The sequence below is a fragment of the Euleptes europaea genome, chromosome 10 (assembly GCF_029931775.1).
Source record: "Euleptes europaea isolate rEulEur1 chromosome 10, rEulEur1.hap1, whole genome shotgun sequence".
NCBI lineage: Eukaryota > Metazoa > Chordata > Lepidosauria > Squamata > Sphaerodactylidae > Euleptes > Euleptes europaea.
The window spans coordinates 48,380,708-48,405,216 of NC_079321.1; the positions used below are offsets into that span (position 1 = coordinate 48,380,708).

At 39.9% G+C, this 24,509-nt stretch overlaps 1 protein-coding gene across 3 annotated transcripts in view; it reads left to right on the forward strand.

Moving 5' to 3' along the window:
- The window catches only part of MYO6 (myosin VI), a 117,920-nt gene extending 94,636 nt beyond the window's left edge, over window positions 1-23,284 (forward strand). Inside the window, exons 25-35 of one of the 3 annotated variants that reach the window (XM_056856387.1) lie at window positions 764-914; window positions 2,194-2,402; window positions 3,656-3,734; window positions 6,590-6,750; window positions 8,006-8,035; window positions 8,625-8,663; window positions 13,904-14,007; window positions 15,290-15,421; window positions 18,961-18,987; window positions 20,844-21,062; window positions 22,835-23,284. In XM_056856387.1, coding sequence (XP_056712365.1) covers window positions 764-914; window positions 2,194-2,402; window positions 3,656-3,734; window positions 6,590-6,750; window positions 8,006-8,035; window positions 8,625-8,663; window positions 13,904-14,007; window positions 15,290-15,421; window positions 18,961-18,987; window positions 20,844-21,062; window positions 22,835-23,034 — 1,351 coding nt within the window. In that variant the 3' untranslated portion in view covers window positions 23,035-23,284. The remainder of the gene's footprint in view (window positions 1-763; window positions 915-2,193; window positions 2,403-3,655; window positions 3,735-6,589; window positions 6,751-8,005; window positions 8,036-8,624; window positions 8,664-13,903; window positions 14,008-15,289; window positions 15,422-18,960; window positions 18,988-20,843; window positions 21,063-22,834) is intronic. The other 2 variants (XM_056856383.1, XM_056856385.1) reach the window with 2 other exon arrangements.
- The last annotated feature ends 1,225 nt before the right edge of the window (window positions 23,285-24,509 follow it).

The following is a 24,509-nucleotide window of genomic DNA, read 5'->3' on the forward strand; positions in this document are numbered from 1 at the left end:
ACAGGAATTTTATTTAAAGCTAGATTACATCAGTTGACAAAACAAATCTTCATGATTCACAGCTTGAGAAAAATATTAAGTTTTCCAGTCCCCCCCCCCCCCAGCCTTCATATCTGTGCTGAGGAACACAGGCTAGGTCCACAGACCTGTGTAAAGGTAAAGGTCCCCTGTGCAAGCACCAGGTCATTCTTGACCCATGGGGTGATGTCACATCCCAACATTTTCTAGGCAGACTTTGTTTACCGACCTCGGAAGGATGGAAGGCTGAGTCAACCTTGAGCCGGCTACCTGAAACCAACTTCCGTTGGGATCGAACTCAGGTCGTGAGCAAAGCTTTGGACTGCATTACTGCAGCTTACCACTCTGCGCCACAGGGCTCCTGCAGACTGTACTTGCTGTTAAACGAGCTGAAAAAGCAGGGCCAAGCATTGATAAGCAAAGGCTACTCTTGGTAGCTTCCAAACCTACTCTTTGGTAGCTTCCAAACCTACTTGATTCCATTTCCCATCTTACTGTTCTCTTCAGTTACAGCTGTTTTCTGAATTGTGCTGCAGGAACTGAAAAGCAGCACAAGGTATGGAAGGCCAGTGAGGTGGCATATGTGCCTGGGTGGGGTGGGGGGGGGTGCATTATTCTTCTCTGTTAACTCTTCCTGTGTTTCTTCTGTGGATCCTGGGGCTTTGGGGGACAGCACAGAATTGCAGTGTACACATGTGACCTACTGCTTGAACATCTCAGAAATGTAAATGTTCCTTTTTTTCAGCATTGATGGCCTGATAAAGGTTCGCACCCTGAAGAAGCGGCTTGATAGATTCAATGAAGTAGTAAACGCTCTGAAAGAGGGGAAAGCGGAAGTGAACCAACAGATCAAGGATCTTGAACTGTCTATTGATGCCTTGATGTCCAAGGTTAAGGTGAGACATACTCACAGCAAGAATCATTTTAGATGTCATTTAATGCTTTACAGAAGAAGCATGTTGCTGCTGGCAAATGTAATCCTGAGAGCCTTAAAATCAAATCACCATGCTGTTAAGATTAAGTTGAACATGAACAGAGCTGTTTGGATTCCATGTGAAAACAATCAAAATTCTGCACCCAGGAAATCTAACTTTTGCACCAGGAAAAGCTGGATGAGCTAAAGGCAAATAGAGCAAATGTGCATGTTTAATATATTTAGAAAAATTTGTATGTCACATCTCTAGAGACCTCATTTCTCTTACTTGGTGTATATTTTCTCCTCTCATAAATCTGAACTTTTTTGCTAACTTGTTCTAGTTCTTTAGGTGTGGGAGGGCAGGAACATGGAAGCTTTTACCCCACCCCTAAACCCTACTGAAAACCTTTTACAGAAACTGCTAACTTCTGGGTTTTCTGCAGAAATTGCCCACACCCTGAAGGGCTAGAAATTTGGTTTTTCCCCCAACTCTTTGACCAAGATTTCCTTGCTTTCCCCACATTTCTATAGGATCACACATGCAATTGCGGTAACAGAAGCATCTTCCTGTAGGACTCAGTTGCATCACTCTGAATTGACTTTCTTTTCTACTACAATATTCTATTTCAAATAAGAGTATCATTTCATAGCATATCATTGTGTGATGGGAGGTTCTGTTAGCATTTAGAGTTAAGTTATGTCTATTAGACCAGCTTTTAAAGAATGCGGAGAAGGGTCACCTCCCTGCTGATGAAGGTAGTGGCTTTTACCTCCTACTACAGTACCTTTTCAACTGTGTTTAATCTTTCTTTTGAGGCATAAGAGCACAAATTGATTTTTAAAGCTGTAGTGGGAAGCTGTATAAAATCTGATTGTAGGATCAAGCACCTCTTATCAGTGACACAGAACAGCAAATAGCCTCAAGAGCATTATGAGGGAGGTGGGGGAAGCTGTACTTGTAACAATCCCCTCCATGCAAAATACAATATAATTCTGCTTGCCAGTTCTGGTTGTGTTTTAGATAAGATACTGCTGCCCTTATACCCCATTAAAACTAAGCTTAAAGACTTGTGCCAATATTGAAAATATTTTCTTGACCTTTTATCCGTACCCTTCCCACCCTTCCCTACATCAAACTTTATTATAATCTTGCTTGTTAGATTCTCAAGTGCCAGATACATGTTGATAACTCTGTATATATAATGAATGTTTGTTATTCTTATACAGATAATTTTGTATCTCAATGGTTTATTTGGCAGGCCACAGTAATGCCTAGAGAGCAGATACAGAAGGAGTATGATGCTCTCGTTAAAAGCTCAGAACAGCTTCTGAGTGCTTTACAGAAAAAGAAACAGCAAGAAGAGGAGGCTGAAAGGCTGCGGCACATCCAGGAGGAAATGGAAAAAGAGAGGAAGAGGCGTGAGGAAGAGGAGCAGCGTCGAAAGAAGGAAGAGGAAGAAAGGCGATTGTGAGTGGTGATATTGTCAGTTCTAGGAGTTCTGTCAACAGAAATGGAGGCGCAGGGATCTTTTGTAGTAGCAAGTGGTTCCTCTTAGAATTGTCCAGGAAGCCACATTTGAAACAAACAGCCCTATCTGATTAGCTGTTCGTACATACAAGCGGGGCCCCTCAAGAAAATTGCAGGAGCAACAATCCCATTCCCCCCCCATCTTTGCTTCCTTCTATCTCCCCCTACTTCTTCCAGTCTCCCACTCTTTCTCCCTCCTGACACCCGTTTTCTTACTCTCTCTCCTCCATGCCTGTCACATTCTTTCCCTTTCTGTACCCTCACCTAATCACTTTTTCTCTCTTTCTGCTGCCCCACCCCATCACTCTCTCTTTCTGCCCCCCCATCACCCTCCTGGCCTCCCACCTGCATCCTCTCCCCCTCTCGCAGCAGCAGCGGTGGTGGCAGTGCTCCCAGATGCCCACCTGCTCCCCACCCCACAGCAGCAGTGGTGGCAGCGGCCATCCTAGAATCACAGTGGATCTCCCAGCTACAGAGATCAGTACCCCTTAGGGTTACCACTTCCAGGCTGGGAAATTCCTGGACATTTGGAGTGGAACCTTGGGAGCATGAAGTTGGGGAGGGAAGCAACCTCAGCAGGGTATAATGCCATAGAGTCCACCCTCCAAAGCACCCTCTCTGTCATTTGGAGGTTGGCAACCCTAGTTTCTCTGGAGGAAATGGCTGCTTTGGAGGATGGACTCTGCCATTAGATCCAGCTGAGGCCTCTCTCCTCCCCCAAACCCTTCCCTCCTCAGACTTCACCACTTCTCTACCTTTCTCCTTGGTTCAGACCTATGAGTCTATTAGTCCATGTGAGTCTCACAACTGGAGGAGTCAGTTTTCCCAGTGTCTTAAAGGACTTCTTGGGAGAGAGGACCTATAGAAAGATCCATGATCCTTGTGCCCCTAGATTGCTGGCTCCAACTCAAGGGGTGTATCTGATTCATTTTTAATGTTGTGTGAATGTGTGATTTTTAAGGTTTCATTGCAAAAAAATAACACAGCAAAATACCCTGAAAAGCCACAGAAACACATTATCCTGTTCTCTCTTCCCAATGCCCACTTCTAGGTGTGATACTTCAGTTGCTGGGATCTAAAATTGTTTGGCATCTCAGAGAAATATAAGGGAAAATTTAAAAAATATAAGTGTAACAGGTTATAACCATTACTGATGTGTCCTCTTTTCTGTTCACATGTCAACCTTTTTTTAGGAAGTATGAGATGGAAGCAAAGAGAAAACATGAGGAGGAGGAGAGGAAGAAAAGGGAAGAGGAAGAAAGACGGATCCAGGTAGGCTTTTCATCTGTTGCACTATCCATATTTTGCGGCAGCTGCCAAAAACTTCCATCATATGAACACATGAAACTTCCTTGGACTGAGACAGAGCTTGGGTCTGTCAGGATCACTATTGTCTATTTTTACTAGCTGCAGCTCTCCAGGGTTTCAAGCAAAAATGTTTCACATCGCCTACTATCTGACCCCTTTAACCAGAGATGCCGGGAATTAAACCTGGGACCTTCTGCATGCAAAGCAGATTTGTTACCACTGAGACACAGCCTCATCATGTACTAGCCCACTGTGTGGGTTGGAACTTGTTGAAAGGCAATACAAAAGGCTTAGCTGACTGGGGTGGGGCGAACAAGTAGGCAAATGTAGCCAAAAAGGTGGGAAAGGTATCATTAATGGCCTCTCCATGAAACAAGTAACAATTAATTTTTTCACAAATATTTGCTCTGAGAGATTGAACATTTAAAAATAGACTATTGCAATACATGCAGGGGAACCTAATTAAAGATTGTTTTGAACTTTAGCCCTTAAATGCGCTGCTGTCCTTTAAACTTAATGCTAACATTAAGATAATTTGGTGCGCTGAATAGAAAAAGAGATTACAATACCAAAAAGAGAAAAGAACTTGCTAGAATGAAAAATGTCAGATTTTTGAGAGCTGAAGCTTAATGAGAGGGCTGCTATTCACAGATATGACAGAATAATGAAACATGATTTAGACATAAGTTTTGTTAAAAGGTTCTTTACAAAGTAACACTCATTTGCTGAAGCTTTAAGTTACCCTGTAATGGAATCATAGTCATAAAATGTATTACTTGATAGCTGGGTTTTACGGTTTTGTTCTGCAGTCCTATATTCTTTTATTATAATGTGTTCTAATTAATCTCTTCAGCTATTTTTAATTAACAAGCCGTCAAAGATAATTTTTGACTTGCATCATAACTCCATCAATTTCAAGGCATCCTGTACTTGCTTAGCATTTATGGCTTCTGACTTTGAAGGGTTGAAGCATCATATGTGTTGTTTTATAGATCTGCTAACTTGGGAATTTTTATAGAATTGCACAATTTTCTGGGTCATTAAAATAAGTCGAGTACTTAGGGGTACCAGCCTTCTTCCAGTTCTTTGAACAATATTATTGACAAAGTTATAATCTTTCTGTCTAATAGTTGTACTTTGAAGGAAAATGCTACTTTATCTGCTCTCATAGCTCATTTATAATCTCTATCATTTTAACATATTCTACATACTTCCAGGATGCATGCTCAAGGAACTAGTTGTATCTGATTTCTTTTCCTGCACCAAAGTACTGGTGCTCATAATGTTTGCTACACATCAGAATATGGGGAGGTATAACACGGCAATGGAATGGGCAAGTGTACAAGCTGGAAAGATTATAAACTAAACTATAAATGCATCCTTTATATTCTTCAAGGCTGAGACATACAGTACTAGGAAACTAAAATAGTAAACAGTATCTTCTGTTCAAACCTCATTCATTTGCTCCTTTTCCATTTTCTGCAATGTAACTTGGATAGGAGAGACAAGGTTGAAATTGATTTTTCTTGTCTTGCCCTAAGATATGTAGAGGTTTTATAGTTGTGTAGAGAACATTGCTTAACTTTTCAGTAGATTTCCTTTCACTTTGAGATAGCAGATGTTGTTTGAGTAGGGCTTTCGCTTAGGCTGCACTGAATCAGATTCCCTGCTGCTACTGGATAATCCAACGGGGGTGATCGCTGCAGAAAAGTCTCTGTAGCAGAAAGGAAGATTACTTGGTAATATCATAATTGGCATAAGGGTCGATGCCAGTCCAGGACAACCAATTCAGTCTACCTTTCTACAAAGAGAACGCCGGATTAGGGAATTTCAAGTAGATTGTACAGATGATTTACTTTGTTCAAAGAATTTATATGCTACCCAAGATGGCTTACGATATATTAAAACGGCAGCGCCATATAAAATTCAGTAAGCATAAAAATGCTGCGACAAGTATGTACAAGGTTGTAGCCATTTCACCAGGAGTCTTGGTAACTAGCCTACAAGGCTTTGCTTACTGCTTTGCCTGCAGAAAAACTCCACCTTAGTCATTTCCCTGAAATTCAAACAGGAGGACTCGCTCCCCATAGGCATACCGCAATACATTGGTAAGGGTCTATTGAATGCATGTTTAACTGGCTCACAAGCTGTTGAGGCTTGGAAATAATTTTCACAATTTGGGTGATTACTTCAGTGATGATTCTGCATATTTAAACTGTAGTAAATTGGCTGTGTCCAGTAGAAAGCACAATATTTTTATTGTTCTTCATCCCTAAATGGCCAATGAGGGCTCTCAGAAGAGCATGTTCTTGATACAAACAAACAAACACACAGTATTCTAGTTTTGTGAAGTGTGTGGGGTGGGGGTGGGGAATCCACCTCAAGACAGAGTACTGCAAGCAATGATGAGAAATGAACATCTCAGCCATGGATCTGGATCTTTAATTATGAGATGAGCCTGCAATTCTTGATGACATTTATTGGCTTTTGAAATCCTGTTGGTTTTTCTAGTGTCATAAACACAAGAGCTACAACTCAGAGCTACTACCAGCAAATAACTCCCTATTTTAATGTCAGACTTCCCATTTCTGAAGCCATACCAGAAGCCTTTAGTTTCCTCATATCTTTATGGACTTATCTTGAACCTTTCTGAGTAGGTGCATAGATTCAGGGGCAAATTCTTATGTGCTGCTTAGGATGTTTTATTTAAGCTGCACAGTGCTTTCACGTAAGTTTATCTCTAGCTTTTTAAAAAACACATAAGAATTGGTGGTCTCATAAGTGAAACTGCATCAGAGGCCTTTTTTGTCACTGTATAGGCTGAAGTTGAGGTACAGCTGGCACGAGAACGTGAAGAAGCGAGCCAGCAACAGGCAGTTCTGGAGCAAGAACGGAGAGATCATGAGCTCGCAATGAGGATTGCACAAAGTGAATCGGAACTCATCACAGATGACTCTCAGCTGGATCCAGGATTACGCAGGTACGATATTGCATGTGCTTGTTTCTTTGATTATTGTAATCACAAAAATCTAATTCTTTAAAATAGCCATCTAATGTACAACATCCCTTCTGCAGGATATGAACATGTGTATTTCACAGTGTCCATCAGCATTTGGTTGCTATTTTCAGCCTCGTGAAAACAGGGATTTGCGTCTATGAGGACAGGTGTGGTGAAGGAGCTAAAATGTATTCATAGTGACTCCTTATTCATAACATTTTATGACACTAGAATGATCTTTCCCATTAAGTTTTGACACAGCAGTAGGGAGTACCTAAAGCAAGAACAACACTTGGACTTCTTTTCACCTATTAGAGAGTACACACACCTGTGTGTGAAGGGACATGGGTATGTTTCTGTACAGTGACTGGGTAATCTGGAGGGTACATGCGGTGGATAGGATACAGTTCTCGCCCACTATTTTGCTCCCTAGCCATATGTTCCCTTTCATATTTGACAATCTGAACTCTATTAGAACTGGGTTTTAAATTATGGTACTGCAGTTTGTGTCAAAAGCACATAGTTCATTAGGTTTTGATTTTTTTTAAAAAAAGGCTAGCATCTGTTCAGTTATTTTGGTTCTTTCTACTATGTACCAGCAAGAATCTTATTTGAGTGGCCACCTGTGCTAGCCATTTGGAGCCTCTGATTGGCTGACACCTAGGTCATGTTGCTTTGCTCAGGTTTGTTTTTCTGTTGAGTAGTTGGGTTAGTGTTACAGCCATTTTTTTTAAGGTCATGTAGCACCTTAAAGCCGAGCCCACATTGTAGATTTGGGTTTTGTAGTCTAAAACCTACTTCATCAAATCCACAAAGTGGTTGGTATCACTATTTAATGCTATGGGGAAATGTTAGTATTGAGGTCAAAAGGCCACGAAATGCAAGAAGTACATTCTGAGACTTTTTTTTTCTTTTTATGATTAGTCGTAGCCAAGGTAAGCTCAGTGTCAATTTATAGCAGCGGCATAACCCTTAGGAAGTCCACCAACTGTATGCATCTGGCAAAATCGGCTATAATCCATAAAAACTTCACAATAATTCTGCTAGTCTTTAAGGAGCCACGAGCTTCTCTGTTCTTCAGTTTCCTTATCTCTGGGTTCAGTATTAGTGGCACCCTGGGGAACCAGATGTCTGCTGATCTCGATAGCGTCAACTGTGCATTTATACACACTTGACCTCACAATATTGCAAACTGATAGAAAAATAGTAAACTAACGTAAATATCTTATATTTGCAGAGACGATGGAAAAAGCTGTCAAATGACTGCGTATGGCTTTTTTTTCTCCCTTTGGGGTTTCCTAAAATCTGTGGGTATTACAAATTACCCTGATTTGCACATTACAAGTTACCACATCAAGGCATTTTCTTTTTCTCTCATTGCATGCTTCAGTTAGGACTACCTAGGAGCAATCAGTCCTCCCTCTTGTTTATTGTTTTAAGGATGTTTATATGCAGGTACAGCTGGTTGTAATCTAAATGTCAGATGCGTAAATAAAGTTGGGTACCAGTTGATAAATTGTTTGTCTTGCACATTTAGTACCTGACTCCCCCCATTATTATTATTTAAATGCGTAAATGAGTCTGATGTGTAACGTGGATAATATTTAGTTTAATCAAAGTAGTTTCAAAGTAATCAAAGTTTAATCAAAGTAGTTTAATCAAAGTAGTTTCTTTGGTACCTGCTATTAATTATTATACTACGAAAAGTCTGTATTGATTTAATGCAGAATTAATTTTGGAGAGAACACCCTTGTTTACTGATTCAGTATTAGATTTCATAAAGCCATTGGATTGGTTGTAGATATGCTTTAAGCACAGTATTAATTTTTCCTCATGTACCCTTAATTCTTTTATAGAGAACAAATGGCCAATGAAATGTCAGACATTTTATCTAGGTGGGTGTACCAAGTTACCAAAAACAAATGAATCACTGCATGAAATCATTGTAAGCCAAAATGAAAGAGAAATCAATTCCATTTTAATTGGTAGGGGGGAAAATGAACGAATGTCTTCTAATCAAGATTCATGAATTGCCTAAATTTAGTATAAATTTTGCAACAATCAATGTTGTTGAATAATTTTACTATTATATTTGTTAACAGCATGGAAAAAAATAATTTTCTTAAAGTTCTTTTGTCATTTGCATGGTTTAACAATAAATCATTCTTTTCCTTCCTCTGCTTTAAAAAAGACACCTGAATTTGAGTACGAGTTCCTAAGAACTTTTCTTCTACATATGGGGTTGTCTAATGTCTGCTGAATGATGAAATGGAGTTCTCTTAGATAAAAGAATGCTTGGAAGTTTCCCATGTTGGTAGCATGTCATTAGATGTAATGGCTGGACTGTCAATGGACAAATGGAATATTCAGGGGTAGTTTTTTATGATAGTACAGCTGTTGTACTACAAGCAAAAATAATACTGCTAATTTTTTTAAAAAATGTATTTGAGTATTCACTTGAACATCTAGGACAGATTCAGCCTTATAGCACTCGATGCCTGAAGTTAACATGAAATATTTCATTTGTCTTGAATGATCTGAATTTTTAAAAAAATCTTTCACAAATCATAATGTTTATGCTTACTTGTGTATTTAAAATATTTTGAACTGTTCTGTTTTCATGGGCACTCAAAGTTGCACTTATGCACTTATCTGTTAATCTTTTTCATAGTAAGCAGTTTTATGTATTAAAGTCTATTTGTTTCCAGGGATTGCTTGACTAAAGCATCAAATATAGTACTAGTGTAGGGTATATGCGTGTTACATTTCTGAAAGAAATAACTCAGGATCTAAATAATTGTCAAGGTAGGCTTACATTTTTTAAATAGCAATGCCCCAAACCGTATGGCAATCAGGTTTTGACACTAAAAGGCATTCTAAAACCATACATGATACAATGCAGGAAGGGGTCAGTAGGAATCTGTTGTACTAATGCAGAATGTTAGAGAAGGCTTATTTAAAGACACTTGGGGATCCCAACCATAGTATCGAGACTCTATCAGCCAGGATGTCGCAAACCCATTCGTTTTCATTGAGTGTTAATTTGGTTTCTCATCAGTTCTTTCTACATGAAAACTCTCTTCGAGCTGTGCTTGGTTACTGTCCAGCTGAAGCATTTCAACAGCTGTGCTTCCTTACAGCCGCCGTCCTTTTCTTTTCTTTTTCTTTGTGCCTCAGGCTTTCAGTCGCACACACTTGATGTTTTCAGCAATGAATAGGATGGTGCTCTTAAACTGTATTTTATTTTGAGCATGTGTTGCATTGATATGGTGGGATACTGTGGGGGCTAGTTGTTTATCACTAGCAGATTATACAGTTATGGGGAAGGGGTGCGCTGTAGGTACCCACGGGGAAAAGATCCGACTGTTTAAGTACTCCGCATTTCTTAACATCCCAGCAAAATGCCTGGCTAAAAAGGGGAAAAAATGCTGCAAAATCATACAAAGACTGTACCCCCCCCCAAAAAAAAAATCTGCATGGCCTATGCATACTTACTTCAGAGGAAACCTCAGTGAATTCAATAAGTCTTCTATAGCCATATATTGACGTAAGCACATTTTTAAGTTGGCCTCTACCAGTGGGAAAGACAGCACCTTAGGAAAAGGAGATGGCTTTGAAGTGGGGTGGGGAAAGTGGGTGGATGTAGGTGACGCCTCTAATCAAAGCACAGCAGACATTTGACTGCACTAAACCACTTCAGGTGCATTTCTTAAGGAAACATCAGCAAAATTTAAAATGGGGAAAACTCATGGGGGAAAAAACCTGAAGAGCAACAACCAGCAAGCAATACCGTGTGAGCAAGGGGGAAGTGATACAGTTGGGAAGCTGAGCTGCAGCAAAAAACCTATGCAGAAATGCCCTTCTGGTATGTATTTACAGACTGGATGTCTCTAATACAGAGCCTGTTACCTATGGAAGTACATGCCGAAGTAAATCACAGGCATTGTTACATACAGGGAGTGTCGTGTAATGAAGGGCTCCCTTGGGTTCTTCAGAGTCATGGATTGTTTGCACTGCACATCTTCTTTGCCCTTGTGGTATATTTCCTTCGACTGAAGAGAATGAAGTAGCCCCTTGTCACACTGGATCTCCCCCAAAAAAACCTCTGGATTAAGTTGCTTGCCTTTTATTGTTTGACATGTTAATGCCAAATCACATTGTCCTCTGGTTTATTGAATCTCAGGAGACAGTTCATCAGGGGAAATTCCCTGTTTGCTTATGCAGTAGATGTAATGTCATGTTCATGCATGATTCAAGTAAACAGGTGTGTTTTACCCAATGCATGGTGGCAAACTCAGATTTGCCCTTAAGTACACAGTCAGCAGGAAGTCACACCCAATGTAAGGGTCTCCTATGTAGAAGAGTGTCTATATGATGCATGTTTGGACCACTGCTTTCACTCATTGCTTTTTAGGTACGCGCTGAAATTATCATCAGTGCACCTAAAAAATGTAATGTGTGAAGTGGCCTTTAAAAAAAAGAAAAGGCTACCAACCTTTATTTTGCAGTGTTCAGTCATTTTTTTAAAATGACTGGGCTCTTCCCTCTTGAAGTTGTATAGAAAAAACAACAACCTGTGGTCTCAGCAGGACCAGAGCTAAGCTACTCAATTGGATTATTGTTCTTAAAGATTACTTGTTTAACCAGCTATCTTTTGGCCTAGTTCTGTTGATGTAAACTGTGTGCTGGGTACTTGGGCCAATGGGCGATGCAGCTAAATAAGGAAAATCCGTGGGATTTATCACATCAGTTGTTCAAGAAGGTTAGCCATTGTAGGGAGGAAATCAGACTTGACTGTTTTCCTGTTGAATGCGTATGGTACCAGTAGTTTAGATCTTAACCTTTACGTCTTTATAGGCTGGCTTATGTTCACTTAATGTTCTGTGAATATGTAGTCATAAGCGCAACCAAGGTCTAAAATGCATTTGTGTTTTGTGATGGTTAAATAGAGCAAGGAATATATTTGCTATTTAAGCTACATTTTCATGGTGGGCAGTAATGTAGTAGTGGTAATAACAGTCTATTGATTTTTCAACTCTGTGAAAGGCCAAAGGCCACATTTGAGATTGCATTAAATAGCAAAGAATAGAATGGAGCATTAATATTGACAATTCAGTTCCTGTTTTCAAGGGTAGTTGGATCAATATGGCTGGCTTTATTCAAGTCACTTGATAATAACCCTGTAGGATCCTGTTTAATCCAAACCTGATGTAGATAAAAAAAAAACCTGAATATTATAGCATAAGATACCACTACTACTTATTAACATTATGGTTATTATTAGCATTATTAGCATTTTAAAGTGTTCATGTTTCTAAGAGGAACAGGAGGAAGTGGTAGAGCAGAAATTGAAATAGGCAATTCAGAGTGAATGCACTGTCCTTGGCCAGAATCTTACATTTTCATACTTCTGAACTCTTTCTAGGAGCTATTTCAGAGTAATTCAGGCAGAGAAGTGTGTGGGGGAAGAGAACCAAAGTCTGTCATCTAACTTTCCTTTCAGTAATGCGACAGATGTATAATTCCCCTGATTCGTGATGGTTTTAAAAACTCCAACGCCCAATACTTTTCTAGCCATTGTTTCAGAGATGCTTTTTTAAAAAGCATGTGTCTAAAATTTTATGCATGCACACATATTTATTTTATGTAATTATTTATATCTTGCTTTTCTCCCCAGTGGAGACATAGCCAAAGCAGCTTTACAATACAGAAAAGAAAATACAATAGAAGTCATAGAATCATAGAGTTGGAAGAGACTACCAGGGTCATCTAGTCCAACCTCCTGCACAATGTAGGAAATTCACAACTACCCCCCCACACACACAGTGACTCCTACTCCATGCCCAGAAGATGCCCAAGATGCCCTCCAAGTAAACAAGAGAAAGAGGAGAGGGGGGAGGCTTCTAAGTACAGACCGAGTCTTTTTCTCTCAGACTTCCTCTCTGCAGACTGATCTCCCTTCCAGCTGGAGGTTTCAGTCCTGCAGCTAAGAGTTGAAGGATAAGAGCCCTTCAGCTTATGCCTCTGGACACATCCAGGCCTTTAATACCAGTGAAGGAGAAGAACAAAGTCAGCAACATTGTTATTAACTGCTGCTAGCCATCATGAACACACATGAACACATGAAGCTGCCTTATACTGAAACAGACCCTCGGTCCACCAAAGTCAGTACTGTCTACTCAGACTGGCAGTGGCTCTCCAGGGTCTCAGGTAGAGGTCTTTCACATCACCTACTTGCCTGGTCTCTTTAACTGGAGATGCCGGGGACCTTCTACGTGCCAGATGCTCTACCACTGAGCCACAGTCCATCCCATCTAGCAGGTTGTTACCCGTTTCCTCCTCTGCCACTTGAAAAGGGATGTGTGTGTATATAGTCGATACACAGCATATATGCATGAGTACAAAATTAAAGTGAGGACCAGTCCTCATGACTTGTTTGTCAAACGCAAGAGCAGCCTCAGCACAGACCTAGTAGAAGACTTATGGTGTTTCTTCTGTATCTTGTTAAACACATCTACAGAGATTAACTGTGATTAAAGTGCAATTATGAAATCATCAATATGAACCAAGTGTGTAAGGAAAAGGTACGATGGAAACTCCTGCATGTGACCTTCGGCCAGAAAGGAGTGAAGTGGAATAAAACATTTTATTTGTATAGGCTTAAGAACATTCAGCAGTTCTCAAGAGTTGGAGATAATTCTTCACAGTTGTAATGGCATCCTTTTGCTTTCTGTTCCTCAAATCAGTCTCAGCTGCCTTCGCTGCACATTTTGGTTCTCCACGACCAAAGGCTACCTGCAGACCATCACTGCTATTTCTCACTTAAAACTCTCAGAACTTACATTCTCTGAGCTTCTTTTTACACTTCGTGTTTTCCCAGTCAGCCCTGGGCTCATTGGTATGAACTTCTCAGCCCAGCCAGTAGTCTCTCAAAAAACCCTGCTTTGGGAGCCCATGAACAAGGCAGTCATCACCATTCACAGCATTTCCACAAAATCCCTTGCTTTTTTCCCTCCAGATTTCATCAGCAAGTATAATTTAGTTGTGGGGAGGTCAAGGCAGTTATCTCATTTGGCCAGTGGCTTGACTGATTCCTGCCTTGAACAGTACTATACATTTTCAAATTGACTCATAGGGGACCTTCAGTTCAAGCCACCAAAGCTGCAGCTGGCACTAAAAAGCATGACCTCAGCAAATGGAAGTATGCAGAGTTACGTGATACAATCAATACTTCTTGTGGTAAGTAGCTGTTCTGTTCCAGGTGAGAAGAAATTTGTTGTATTCATGTTCCATTCTCTGATAGAATTCTGTAACGCTGGGGTGAATAATGAAGTTCTTGATGTAAATCTAATAAGGGTGGATGGTAGACTTTTTTAAATGTTTCTTGAGTCAACACTAGTGAGAGATGCTTTTTACATCATTGATTCCCCCCCCTCTGATACATAAACTTATTTTCAAAGAGCGAATGTTGAGCTCTGCTGTACATTTCTTAGTCATTGGGAGTTTTAATTGCATGTCGCATTCAAGCTTAATCTACATATTGCCAGGCCAAACAGATTTGGTTTTTGATGACTATTTGTAAATGTGAATAGCTTAGATTTGTTTGACCTATAGAGAGCCAGTGTGGTGTGTTGGTCTTGAATCTAGGAGGCCCAGGTCTGTATCCCCACTCTGCCATGGAAGGTTGCTGGGTGACTTTGGGCCAGTGACTGTCAGTTTAACCTACCTCAGAGGGTCATTGTAAGTATTGAATGGAGAAGGAGAGAGTGTTGTTAGCCACTTTGGTTCCCAATGTGGAGAAAAGTGGAGTGTAAATGAAGTAAATAGGAAGTGCATGATCCATATTTCAAAAGCCCACTCTGCCTTTTTCACTTCCACTGACTATTTTGTGGAAGAATGAGAGAGATTCTGCTTGATAGTCCAGAGAACTTTTTCTCAGAAGCCTGGAGAACAGATGACATCTAAAATTTGAACTTAATCTGATCTGTTCTCTCATATAGATCTTAGGGTTTATTTTTATTTTTTTCAACATATGTTTAAAAAGGAGAGTTCCTATTTACCATCTTCCAGTTTTAAAGTAGAAAACCTATTTATGTTTCTATGCTAGGTGAAGGAAGGTCCTTCATTTAAGAAAACATGTGGGGCCCAGTATGTAATCAGGTCATCTGACCCTCCTTAGCTTCCAAGATCTGATGAGATTGAGCTAGCCTGAGCTACCCAGGTCAGGGTGTTTGTAAAAGTAGAGACTGTAAATCAGATTTCAGTGTCATTTTCCCAGGTGTTTTGATAACTTATAACTGCCTGCATTTTGTTGGCATTGTAACGAGCTTATTGCAGTCATGTTTGCTTTTTTTTAATGTTCCTATTTTTTTTGCAAATTGCTTGTCTGTTTATACTATAAAGGATACATTACGCTTATGGCTTGCTCTGAAGTTATTTTGCTGATGTGATTATGTAAACAGCTCTTATTAAACTTCTTTATTGCTTTTTCTTACTTCCTTCACTGTTTTTTTTGAGACAGACATAGAACTGCTGGCAGCTTGCAGAGAAGAGTTTCACAGGCGGCTAAAAGTCTACCATGCTTGGAAATCCAAGAATAAGAAGCGCAATGCAGATGCAGAACAGCGAGCTCCCAAATCAGTTACTGACTATGGTGAGGGAAAGTTCTTTTTCTAAAAACGCTGGGAAAAAGTTGCAGTTGGGGGGGGGGGGGTGACATAATGTTGTGAAAATTGACTCTTATCAGGCTGATGGAAATGCTGTGAAAGAATCGTAAAATAAGTTGTTCCGCACAGTATTTTAAAAGGCTGACCCTACCTGCTATCCTGTTCAGACCATAGCATGCCACAGGTGGAAAGGAGGGGCAGTGCACAAATGTGCCTGCACAAAGGATGAAAGGTGCAGCCAGATATGATAGAAGGGACATGGGGATAACCTGGGCCATCAGTCAGTTTTCCTTGGAAGAAACTCCTGACTCAATGATAACAGTGGATGGATGAGCGAAGCCCTTTCTAAGCTTTTCCAGCTTGACTCCTTTACACCTTAGTTATTACATGGCACAAACCAGTGAGCATCAGGCCCCACCTGCTGCGTTTTCACTGGAGCGCCACTGATTTGCTGTTATCCTCAGCAAAATTGAGATTTCAGCTTTCCTTGGCATATGTAGTAATTCACACTAATGCCACTGCCAGACATTCAATACCTAGAAATATTGAAGTAACTAGAATATACGTAACACATTCCATTTTTATTACTAATAAGCCATATTGACTCTGCTTTTCCATTTTCATCTTGAACATTAAATGTCATAGGAGACACTGATTTGAAGCATAATTTGGCAAAGGAGCAATCAATTCAAATGTCATTTGTTACAGAATAAATGGTAACTGTTTGTTACAGTACTCAAATGCAAGACTAGGTTTTTTTTCCAGGTGTGTGTGTGTGTGTGTGTGAGAGAGAGGTTAAATTCACTTACAAGTTACAGTTATGTCAAAATAAAATTTTTGTGTGTATATAACATTGTCTGGGGGGTTCCAGTTCTTGTACCAGTTCAAAATTAACATTTACTTTTTTAGAGAAGCACAAATTTATTGAGTTATTATGCTTCGTAACTTCTGAGACTGTCATTACGTTCTTCAGATAAAATGTTCAGGTATTTAATCAATCACTGTTATAACTGCGGCAGTATCAAATAATGATATGCTTATGTGAACAGCCTCTGTTTCATTCATAATGTAATTGAGGAGTGCAGCAGGATGGTGCTGCTGCACTCGTCTTGTTAGTGGCTTCCTAGAGGCACCTGGTTGGCCACTGTGTGAACAGACTGCTGGACTTGATGAGCCTTGGTCTGATCCAGCAGGGCTTTTCTTATGTTCTTAAAAGTATCTAGGATAGATTTGGCATGTTGGCTCAGATTGCTTGCTGCTGTCTCCTGGGGGTAAGGGTCTGAACTTTTTCACTGGCATACCAGGGAAATGCTGAGTACCCAAAGGTTGGGTGGAAAAAAACTCAATTATGTATAGAAATATATTTATTTTAAGGTGCTGATATCTATGTTAAAAACATAAAAAAATATATTAAAAAAGTACAATGGCAACTAATACAGGTTGATAAACTGACAGCCCATCCCTGGCTTCTGAGGATGAAAGTCCTCAGGAGGCCAGGAAGGTGCTGTGCTGGCGTTGGGTCCCCTGTGCCGGAGCCCGGGCTACTTACGCCGTTGTGAGTGGCCCTAATGCTGGTGGGAAGGCCCCGACACCAGTCTCCTGGTGCTGCCGCACAGCACCACCCCTGGACGCCGGCTGGGTCTTTCGCCTGCGTCCCACTGACATAAAGGCCCACACCGGCATTCCGGGGGGGGCGTGCCAGTGTCCTAGGGGTGTTCCCGGGGCGTTCTGGGGGGCGTGGCTACCTGTAGGCAGCCTCCTGTCCCCTTTCACCCTGGTACACCACTGGGACGAACAGCATTGCGAAAAGCCCCATTGAAAAAACAAGAAGCCTTTAAAAGGCGGCTATGCCTCCTCCCCACTGTCCCCAGTCGCCGACAGCTCAGGAATGGGCTGTATAACCACAATCCAAACGTGTTTCAGCCCCCTGGCCTTCATCAGTGGTCTAATAACATCGCTTATAATGCACACAAATACATGTTATAACATGTATAACTGTATTATAGAAAAATAATAACAGCACAGATATGTATGTAGGGATGTATTACCAATTTGACTGTGTTCTATATATTCTATAAAATTAAAGAGCCCACTGCCCGTGGAATACTTTCTGCTTGTTCTTTTCTGGGCTGTGTTAGCCTTCCATACAAGGTGTGCATACCAGTATCAACCAGATAAACCTGAGAGATGTCTGTCTGTCTGTCTGTCTGTCTGTCTGTCTGTCTGTCTGTCTGTCTGTCTGTCTATCTATCTATCTATCTGTAGATATCAGCACCTTCAAATAAATATATTTCTTTCCTTTTATCCCTTAGAAGCTCCTTGATCAATTGATCTTGAGCAGCATATATCTAGTGTTGGAGGGATATAAGGACTGAAACAAATCTTGCCACTGACAATGTAGCCTTGGGGTCCCTATCACTTAGTAAAAAAGGCATTATGTCAGTCACAGAGGCATTGGATTTGTATATTAAAAGGGGGGAAATATAGTGCGATCGAAGTTCCTCGTAAAAGCGGCATTCCAAAAGGGCATGGGCTAATGAGTCAATAGAGCCAGAAGAGCAAGGACAGTAAATATATTTCTATACATAACTGAATCTTTTTCCACCCAACTTTTGGGAACTCAGCATTGGTTTTAGGTTGGGTCTTACCTTTCCCCTTTTGTTTTTTGTACCAGGGAAATGCATCACTAGAGGAATTTAGGCTTGGATCCTGTGATCGGGTTCCATGTATGCTAGATAACTTCTGTCGTAGAGCATGCTTCCCATTCTGCTAGCCCTTCATTTGCACAAGGTATCCTTGGAAACCACTGATGTTGCGCAAATGGAACCGCTAGAGCAGGAGGATGCACACCCCACTGCAGAGGATGTCTAGTGCACATGGATCCCATTGATAAGCCACCGACACCGGTTCACACGCTTGTGAAAAGCGACTGTATGCTGTTGCACATCTCACTTGGAACTGTTTAAGGGAGATGAAGATTACAGAGTGTTGGGCGCAACATTCTGGCCTCTGTCAGTAGATCTACTGAATAATCTCAATATCTGGAAATGAAAGGAAAAAAATGCCTTTAGCATGGGTTTTTTTCTGGGTATTTGGGCAACATGGTATGCCCATGTTCCTTTCCACAGGAAATGCTTTCCAGGGATATTCCTCTGGTGACTCCCTATCCTTTCCCCGTGTTTCAAGATGGTGCTGCAAGTTTTCCACATTTATTTAGGTTAGCTTTGATGTTCCCATGTCTGATTCCTTTCCTCACCGCAATCCTGTCTCACGTAGGTTTTTATCCATACTATTTCCATGATCCCTGGTAAAGAATTTTGAGGGGCCACAAAGCCCCCTTAACCTTCTTGTGTCAGAAACAAATAGGTAGAATCCAACCCTTTTGCATCCAACTATCCATTTCTATACAAGCCAGCTGTTTTTGTCAGTTGTTAGTGGCTACACAATTTATTGCATGACTGAAAATTAAACCTTCACAAGATTGAAATGTTTTATGGTATCTTCAGTATTAAACGTTTGTTTGCAGATTTTGCACCATTTTTGACCAACTCAAGTAAGTGGGGGAAATGGTTTAATTCAGCTAATTTTAAAGTATAGTGCTAACAGAACAGTGTTTTGCTACACTGGTATTAAACCAAGGTACGTTCAATAATTTTATCTAACAGTATTCATGGACATGTCAAGATATTCTGACTATTTTAGAAATATTAATTTATAACAAGGAATAATTTTTGAATGCTGTACATTATATAGCTTTCCATTTTTTTACTACTCCCAGTGAGTATCTGTTCTTCTGTTGTAGCAAAACATTACAATAGTTGTTAATCAACTAACACCTTTAGAACAAAAACTAACACTGGGGTGCTGTTTTTAGAAAGAAAAAATTATTTTTCTCGATTACAGGGAAATTGGTTTTGTTCACTGTGGAGATAAATTTTTGGATGGGTCTGGGCTACGCATTGGGGATGAGGAAAAAAGACTAGTTGCCTTTGAAATGCAAGGAAATTCTCAGTGCTCATCAGTGGTTCATTGCGATGGCCTCCATTTTCTAGTATACACATGGAGGTGATTAATAGAAATGAATTATTCTACAGGCCGTTAATTTAAATGCAAGTTAACTGGCCTCAGAATTCTCCTAAATAAAATGTATGGACTCTTTGTGCTGATGTCAATTGATAAATGTACATTGTAATTACAATGGAAGACCAGCTAGTGCATAACGGTCTTTTTTGCTCATTTTCTTGATATGGATTTTTTTATTCTCTGTTGCTATTTGTGCTGGGGAATCTTCCAAGCAGTTATTGCTTTATACACCTGGCTAAACAGTTCTTATTTCTGTATGTACAACCATAATATTTGTTGGGGCAAGAGGCACTTTTCTGTTCTCTTTTCCAACACTTAAGTCTATAAATATGGAAAAATAAATAAATCACTTGTGACAGCAGTTGCATCCATATTAATTGAACCGGAATCCATAACCAGATTCACTACTTGCTGGCTGGCTTATGCTTAGAAGGCTTCATGGTTAATTACTCCTCTTATATTGAATGACAGTGTGCACAGTTGATCACAAAAGACTTGAATTCTTAACATCTGGGTTTTTTAAATGAACAGTTATGGTTAAGAGTTCTTCTCTTATATAAATGTAGACACGATAAACTGATTCTAGTGGGAAAATGGCTGGTTGCAAAGATGCAGTCAAGTACAAGGTACTGGGTTCAAATATCATTATGTGTAGCCTTTCTTAATAGTAAATGACCCCACTCAACATGCGTCTCCTGTTGTATGAGACACCTTAAATGCTGTAGTGAGCTATTAGCCTTTTCAACGATCAGTTGTTTAAAGGGTGTTTTTACAAAATTTAGGACTTTGCTTTCCCCCTTCTATCTTAGTATGTAGAATGGAAGGTAGGCCAAGATGAGGTACTATTTCTTGTTTTGTGCCCATCTCTCAGCCTTTCTCCCACTTCATCTACACTAATTACTACAGTGACTTAGAAAACTGTAAAAGCATTTGCTGCAAACACTACCCTATATTTATGGATAAGCAACTAATCTTTTTATATCGGTGACTGTAGTGTTTGTATGAATAACTAAAGAATGTTTCTTTTTACACACGCCAACATGGCACTGTCATTTGGATTAATCCTAGTCGAGAGGCAGCATAGTGCCATTGGCAAGGGATCGCAGCCAAGGTCCCAATTTACAGTGATTGCCATTGTGAAACAAATCAATAATTTTTCAGGAAACGTTTAGAAAAATGCAAGATGCTGCATGTTTTCATTTTTTAAAATTAACGTACCGGTATATTCACAGTTTCCATACTTTTGGTAGAGAGCCAACAAAGGTTGTGGTATTTGACTGACTTTGATGCTTATCTACACATTTTAACACTGATTATTCTTAATAGCTCAACAGAACCCAACAAGTCAATTACCTGCCAAACAGCAGGAGATTGAAATGAACCGGCAGCAGCGTTACTTCCGTATTCCTTTCATCCGTCCGGCGGACCAGTACAAAGACCCCCAGAACAAAAAGAAAGGTTGGTGGTATGCACATTTCGATGGACCGTGGATTGCTCGTCAAATGGAACTCCATCCTGATAAGCCACCCATCTTGCTAGTCGCTGGTTAGTATACCTTTTTAAAAAATGTTTAATATGGAATAAAAATGGAATTATAAAATTTGTTTGGTGGGTAAACCAAGGCAATCAAGACCTTGACTGTGTTGAAGCCGAAGAGGAGCTCAAATGAGACTGCTTATGAAGCTTTAGCTATAATGTTATAGAAATGCAAAGCCAAAGATTTTTATTCAAAGAACTAACTTTTTGATCACTGTTGCACAGCTTACAATCACGTAACTGAATACATAGCTGAAAACTTCGTATTTGGTAATCCCTGATTATGACTTTACATAATAAATCTCAGTCCTAGTACATGCAAATTTTGAGGCTGATCATGATTTTCATGTCCACGTATATTTATAACTTGTTACCTTGGTCCCTGTTTGCTAAATACTGAAATTGTCACAGTACATACTGTGCTGCTTAATGACAGATATCACAGTGTATTTAGAATTTTTTTTCTTTTGTTTTTTGGGTAGGAAGAGAAATTCTTTGTGTATTTGTGTTAATGAAAATTAAGTGGCCTGTGATTTTAATAAGCACATTAGCAGTGCAATCCTAGGCAGACTCTGAGCCAAACTACGCATTACAGCAGATGTGGGTCCAACCTGTGGCCGCCAATGTTATTTTAGTGGAAAATTTTAGTCATCTAAAAATTGCCACGAGGGCCCCATCCTGTTTAGGCCCATGGTGCAGCAGCAACAAATAATCTTCATTAATTGCACATCATTTGTAATGTAGGATTTTTTCGGTAAAGTGGTGTGGTTACATATGTGTAACATACCATGCTTGATCTATACTCTAATGCTTGCGTGTGCATGTGCACACATGCCATCAAGTCACAGCTGACTTACGTTGACCCCTTAAGGTTTTCAAGGCAAGAGATGTTCGGAAGTGGTTTACCATTGCCTGCCTCTGCTTGGGCTGAGAGAACTGTGACTCCCACAGTCACCTAGCTGGCTTCATGTGGAGGAGTGGGGAATCGAACCCAGTTCGACAGATTAGAGTCTGCCACTTTAAACCACTATTCCACGCTGGCGTGTACAACCCTATTATTCCAAGGATTGCCAGAAACCCCTATGACAAAATGGTGAAGGCTCTGCTTTTGGCATTTGTGTGTGCCCAGTGTCACATCATTGCAGATGAATGAACTTGGCTGAACTACATGGAGTCTCTGTGAAAGTTGTATGTGTAATACAGAGCATTTACAGTCATTTGGTCTTAGTTGTACATTCTACTTGAATCAGTTGGGCTTACAGCCATCTTGGACACATCTTTCTTAGTGGTATACCTCAGAATACATGCAACATACCAACATTCTCACATGAGCCATCGCTGTGGGCCAATATTTTTAGCCTAGCTTTCTCTCAGCCAGGCTGCCCTTATGTATTCAGGGAAATATCTGAACAGGCTGTCTCCTCTTTTTACATTCTGTTGTGGTACAGGCTGATGAGAAAAGAATAGACAAATAGTTGTGTGTTTTTTTTAAAACCTAAACATTGAAGGCAATGTATCTTACTTGTATCCTGTCCTCTTTTTATAAAGCAAGGGCAAATCATTAGGGCCCAGAACGGCTTGACATACTGCACAGCAGTCCCACAGTTTTATTCTCTGATCCTGGCTTCATGTGCTAAATCTAAATGGTTCCCCCAAGATTTCAGGAGCAAATCAATTGTCTGACTGAAAATAATTCGTAGTAGCCTTTATGTGGCAGAAACTATGGGGTCCATCTTGTATATTTTTTGAAACTGAGGATGTTCTTGTTTTATCTGTTTCAGGCAAGGATGACATGGAGATGTGTGAGCTCAATCTCGAAGAGACAGGCTTGACTCGCAAACGTGGCGCCGAAATTTTACCAAGGCAGTTTGAAGAGATCTGGGAGCGCTGTGGGGGCATCCAGTACCTTCAGAATGCGATTGAGAGTAAACAAGCTCGGCCTACTTACGCAACTGCTATGCTGCAGAACTTGTTGAAATAAAGTAGTCACTTCGCACCGTTGGCAGTTTGCAGCTGAGAGCTCCTCCTACCTTAACAATAAAGGGAAGAGTTCCTCTGAGCAACAGAGGACACTTAAAACATTCCATAATCTTAGACAGGTGTTTAATATAAAGTAAGCAGGTTTTATTAATCATGACAGTTTTTAATTGTACTTCTGCTGTTTTAATTGGTGTAGTGAACTCATTAGTTCTGTCAATCTAAGCAAGTGTTTCAGTCACATACATGGTTTGCTTTTTGTCCATATGCTGATTCTTCCATGTAGCGTCTGTCGTAACACTGAGTACTGTCGTGTAAAGTAACACACTACCACAATCTAAGCACATACTATCATGAACGGCATTTTGACTTCATGTCACAACATACTTCCTTTTGACATAAGGAGGTTTATTTCTGGAAAATTAGTTTCATCAGGATAGTGTAACAAAAAGAGAACACTGCATCTTACAACTGAAATTGTGAGGCCTTAACTTTTAACTTCTTTTGTGGAGAAGCTAAAGCAAACTTTTATAGGGGTGAAAGACACTACATGCTGATTTCTCAGAGTTGCTTGATACACGTGTATACCTTTTTGGCAATGCATTATTGGGAGGTGTGTCTTAAGTAGAATGCAGATTTCACCACGCTCTTTGGGAGCAGGATGGATGTTTTTGAAGTACTTTAGCAATGGAGGCGTTGAGACATTTGAATTCAAATTTAAGCATTTTTTGTTGGTGTGTTTCTCCCCCTTTAACTGTTTTTTTTTTACATGAATTTGTTGAGGCAATTCTTTTTTATTTTTCTGTCACAACATTCTTGGAAATGCTTTCTTAATTTATGCAAGTAAAATTAAGTTAGATATTATTTTACAAATATTACCCAAGATACATCTCTAGCTCCTCTGAGGATTGAAAGCATAAGGGAAATGTGTTCTGTTTTCCAAGGCTTCAGAGCATGACTGGAATAGTATAGGCTGAATTCCATAGTCCTTTTCTACTTCAATGTGATGCACATAGATTAGATGGCTTCTGTCAGAATTTTTCAAACCACTGATAAGTGGTGCAGCACTGGAACATCTAATTACAAACCTATGGTGCTTCAAATAGTTTAATTTCATAAAGTTAACATGATAAAACTTTCTCTTCTAATCTTACGGACTTTTTTGTCACTAATCTCTCAACTTCAGGCTTTGTGGGTTTCTTTCTCCTTTTTTTTGCCACAATTCTCTTGATGATAATTAAAATTCTAAGGTATAGGGATTTCTTGTATCACACTGATTCAAGTTGCCTTTACTGATGGAGCTGTTAATCTCAGTGTTAGGAGATTTGGGGAAACAATACTGGGGCGGGGGGGGGGGAGTACAGACCCTGCTTAAAAACAAAATCATGTTGGAGAAGTGAAGAACAGAGTTTTTTTATTATTATATTTAAAAGTTTAATTACTTTCCTTGGCTATAAGTATTTAAAACTTCAGATACAC